The following is a 4,858-nucleotide window of genomic DNA, read 5'->3' on the forward strand; positions in this document are numbered from 1 at the left end:
GGGGGGGGGGGGGGGGATTGGTGAGTCGATAAAAGCTTTATATTCATGTAGAATTTTAGTTCGTTGTAAACCTAGATGAAAAGTTTCTTACCCAACAAAAGGACAAAGGTCATAAGGGAGCTTTTTGTTGGTCCTGATGAATACAAAAGATGGATAACTATAAAACATGTTAGTGTTTGAAGACCTTAGGAAGATATAAACATTCCACTATTTTGGCCAATATAAATGTCAGCTCATTTGATATCAAACATGTACTCTTGACCAAGAGGACAGAGCTTTGAATCCCCTGCTCAGCATATTGCGGAACTAATAAAAAAGATTCTACTATTTTGCAACTTTAACATTGGTGAGTTTTGATATAATGAACTTTATTTTAACCCATTATCTTAAGTTTTTGGAGATGGGTGATTTAACATGGTATTGAAGTAGGAGGTCCTATCTTCAAACTCCCATCAGTAGCTGCTTTGGGAGGGGATTCTTCTTGTCCTTGCCTTTAGGATGTCTCCTTTTTCGATAGAAATACGTTGTTAGGTTTCTTATAAAAAACAAAAACCTGTAATATCATTCCTTTCCAATTAATATTGATTCTCACTTATCAAGCCTTCTACAAGTTTTCAAGCCCACGAATGAGGGGAGTGTTAAAGTATTGATATACTTAAATTTACTGTAACCCATACGCTTATGCTTGTGTGTTGATGAGTGGTGTATCAGTTGGTAATGTTGGCTGATTTCGTTTTTGATTTGGCCTTTGTAGCTGCTCTTTCTGACAGGCTATTGGACTTTGATGAAAATGTCCGAAAACAAGTTGTTGCTGTAATTTGCGATATGACATGCCTTTCCTTAAATGCAATTCCACTCGATACTATAAAGCTTGTTGCTGAACGGCTTCGAGATAAATCTGTAAGCATCCATCTTCTATGATCATTATTGCTGTTAAAACTTCTGTTGTGACTATCATGATTATTCAAGATGAATTCAATTCTTTCTTCCTATTCTCTAAACATGCAGCTACTCGTTAAAAGATATACAATGGAGAGGCTAGCTGAGATATACAAGGTCTATTCTGTGAAATCTTCCGCTGAACCAACCAATCCGGACAATTCCACCTGGATTCCTGGGAGGATTTTGAGATGCTACTATGACAAGGATTTCAGGTCAGTGAAGTTTATTTGTCTTACAACTTAAGATGCAAGTAGCTTGTAATATGTCTTTTTATTTTCCAGGAATGTGTGGTAGTTTATTCTAGCACTATTGTTCATTTTCCAATTTGTTAAAATTGGGATGCCCTTCATATTCCCAATTTAGTTTGTTAATGTTTTTATTTATTCATTCATTTATTTGCTTCCTTTGGGAGTTTGTATTAAAAAATAATATAGATATTATTTTTGAACGGTACGCTGAATTACTTTCTTTGAGAATCTCAGGATGACATGTTTTTATAAGTGTCAATAGCCACAAAGAGTGGCGCAAGTCTTGTGATGCTAAGGAAACCAAAAGTGTGTGAAGTACAGGATTGAAATAAATTGAGAAACAGAAGTTTCAAGCTGTGATAAAAAAAGCTTTGCTTTCATAATTGTGAATGGAGCGGGATCAAAGATCCTTACATAATTTCATGGAGCCATTTGCCACCCACAAACTTCCAGTATCAAGTCCAGAAGTTATAAACGAAGGAGCAGGTTATAGAAAGATGAATTTGGTATTCTGTATTCATTTTGCATAAGAATGAGAAGAAATTCTGTTTTGGAGGTCCCCTGTGCTGGTAACCCCCATGGGTAAGCCCTCAAGGGGGAAAAACGATCTCTTTGGGATATATGCCACCTCAACTTCCCCCATGGGTAAGCCCTCAAGGGGAGAAAATGATCTCTTTGGGATATATGCCACCTCAACTGCTGTTAAATAAAGGATCCTACTTGAAATCATGGCTGTTAATTAGGGCACAATTTAAAGATTAAATCTTGTAGGTTTCTCTGAAAATACAGACCCAATTAAGGATGTATTCCAAACTTTGAGAGGGTTTTATTTGTTCTGTTGGAAACTTGAAAATTTTGGGCTGAAGGTGATGCTAGAGGCTGACTTATTCCAATGATGAGTCCGGAAGGTTGTTTTCTTACAATTGCCATTTTTCTTTTTAACCCTCTCACAAATGCTTCTGCTCAGCTTAGAGATGTAAAGCCAAGGAGTTTTGGGTGAAATTTTATCAGAAGGGAACGTCCAAATATGATCAGGGGATGAAGAATAGTACTTTGCATGAACCACCGTGCCCAAGTTTCTTGATTTTTCTTTTTCTTTCTTTGTTTTCCCTCACTTTTATGAGTTTGAGTCCCTTGAACATTTCCTTTTCATTCATCAATAAGAAGTTTCTTAAGAAGTTTATTGTAAACAAAAAGAGCTTTTTTCCTCTGATTTATGTTGCTGCTACCTAGATCCCCCCAGGAGACAAGTTGTTCCAAGTAATAGCTAAAAGAGAAGTAGATTCAATGAAAGCTGATATCACAATTCTTATCCATGAAGATTTGGGCATTACGCTCCAACTAAAGATTCCAAAAGAAGGCATGAACATGACAAAGCCAAATGATCTTTTTATCCTTTTTAAAAGCATCACCTTAGCAAGAGAGAGATAAATGATAGAGTATCATTCGTCTTGGGAATTCCCATCTAAAGGCTCCTTGCAACAAATTCTAGAACTTACAAAGTTGAATCTGTGTTTCTTCATTGGAATAGCACATTGGATAGCAACTTGGGGATAAATACGGCCAAGGAGACCTGTTTTGGAGCTTGCAAAAGGGTTTATGCATGAGTGCCTGAGGTCTCATATGAAGAGTTTTACCCTCTTGGGGAAACGACCAGAGCCAGACCAAACATGCTGATATAATGCTGAGTTAGTACTTGATCCATTGAAGGAAAGAGATTGATTGATTTTTTTTTTCTTCGTTGCATGCTTCAAGCTCTTGCTGTAAAGTTCGTTTTATAGTGGTTTGAAGGAACTGCTAGCTGCTTTATTGTAGATAGTATTCTGTTGTAACTTTTAGCCATTGATGCTGTAAGCATTGCATTTCTATCATTCTTCTATGCATTGGATTGCCATTCTTTTCTTGATTTTGTGTTGCGTGAGTGAATGGATGAGCTTGATCTCGGGTTATTGATTTTTAGATTTTGATTTGCAGATCTGATGTGATTGAATCCACTCTTTGTGAGTCATTTTTCCCATTTGAGTTTCCAGTGAAGGATAGAGTTAAACATTTGCTCAGAGTTTTCTCCACATTTGACAAAGTTGAACTCAAGGCTCTCGAGAAGATTCTGGAGCAAAAACAAAGGTATGCATTTATTAGACCAAGAACCTTGAGGCTGTGTCTGTGTCACAGGGCTTGAGATTGGTTTTGGGAAGGATATAACAATCTTTGTTTTGTAGATATTTACTTTTAAAATCTAGATAGTTGTTATCCAAGGATAAAAATGAAATTTTATAATCCTTCTTGGAGATGAAACTTTTTTCCTTGGGAAATGAGTAGGAGAGTGGAGAAAGAAATTACTCATTATTATTTTCTAGTTAATGTGTGAATTAATTTTAATTTCTTTATTTTATTATTCATCTAATACAAATATTTTTTTAATTAAATTTAATAATTTAAATTACTTTTTCCATAAGTAAAACCATATATTAATTATCTTGCACATTCAAACTCAAATGTTTTTTTATCCTACACATTTATATCCTAGGTTTTTAACTCCAATATATTTAATATCCATACCCAAATATAGTATTAGCGAACCAAATGGGCCGCAAGTGAATTTTTACAAACCTCCCAATCCTACAATAAGTAAATAACTGATGCACACTACTTTCATTGTGGGTCCACTTGGATTTTCCAGGTTGCAGCTAGAGATGCAGAGGTACCTGTCTCTTAGGCAGATGAACCAGGTTTGTGAATATTCCATGTATGGAAGTTTATTTACTAATAATGGGCAGAGTTGGAGATTTTGATTGGTTTAAGATGCAGGATGGTGATGCTCCTGAGACCCAGAAGAAAATACTGTTTGGCTTTCGAATAATGGCTCGGTCATTTGCTGATCCTGCAAAATCTGAGGAAAATTTTCAGATTCTTGATCAATTGAAAGATGCCAATGTCTGGAGGATTTTGAGCAATCTCATTGATCCAAATACGAACTTCCATCAAGCTTGCAACTTGCGGGTGAGAAGTGAATTACCATATAGGCATTTAAACAAATCTTCCTTGCTGAGCATGGGAGGTATTTGGTCTGTGTGAATTGAACGTACATTAGGTCTCCTTTTTATTTATTATTTAGTTTTATGAAAAGATCAACTTCTTTTTGACCAAGATTAAAGCCAAAACAATCTGGTTTTCTGAAAGGAGTTTTAGGAGTGAATTAGTTATATGTCTCTTGAGCTTCAATTGCAAAAGAGTGCAGAAATTTCCCTCTATTTATGATATTGCATGATCAGGCCCGAGTAAACTCAGTTTTTCGTAGCCTTTGAAGGCCTGAATTATTTATTGGTTTTCAGTAAGCAAAAAATTTGAATAGAAGTGCGTGGAGAAAGCCTACAACAAATCAAAAAAATTATAAATAGATTACATAAGCCACTCCAAGTGGAAGAGACAAACACAATTCCCAACTAGTTTCCACCCCTTTTATTGCCAGTGTTACTCTCTTCTACAAATTCATCCAATAAGATCGTATTTGTGGGTTTGGGGTTTAGTTGCTTATTTTGGAACTGAAAATATCATCTTCCTTTTTAGACATTTTGGAGGGGTCTGCTTTTGCTTTAGATTTTCAAGAAATATTTGTAATGAAACTTTTTTTTTTTTTTTTTTTTTTTTTTTTTTTTTTTTTTTTTTTT

At 35.3% G+C, this 4,858-nt stretch overlaps 1 protein-coding gene across 1 annotated transcript in view; it reads left to right on the plus strand.

The window, feature by feature from the left end:
- Positions 1-4,858, plus strand: part of LOC111471609 (sister chromatid cohesion protein PDS5 homolog A-like) — a 24,301-nt gene that overhangs the window by 7,035 nt on the left and 12,408 nt on the right. Inside the window, exons 8-12 of the mRNA XM_023117309.1 lie at positions 755-900; positions 1,009-1,154; positions 3,165-3,314; positions 3,871-3,919; positions 3,999-4,190. Coding sequence (XP_022973077.1) covers positions 755-900; positions 1,009-1,154; positions 3,165-3,314; positions 3,871-3,919; positions 3,999-4,190 — 683 coding nt within the window. The remainder of the gene's footprint in view (positions 1-754; positions 901-1,008; positions 1,155-3,164; positions 3,315-3,870; positions 3,920-3,998; positions 4,191-4,858) is intronic.

Source organism: Cucurbita maxima, unplaced genomic scaffold (genome assembly GCF_002738345.1).
Source record: "Cucurbita maxima cultivar Rimu unplaced genomic scaffold, Cmax_1.0 Cma_Scf00054, whole genome shotgun sequence".
NCBI classification, from domain to species: domain Eukaryota; kingdom Viridiplantae; phylum Streptophyta; class Magnoliopsida; order Cucurbitales; family Cucurbitaceae; genus Cucurbita; species Cucurbita maxima.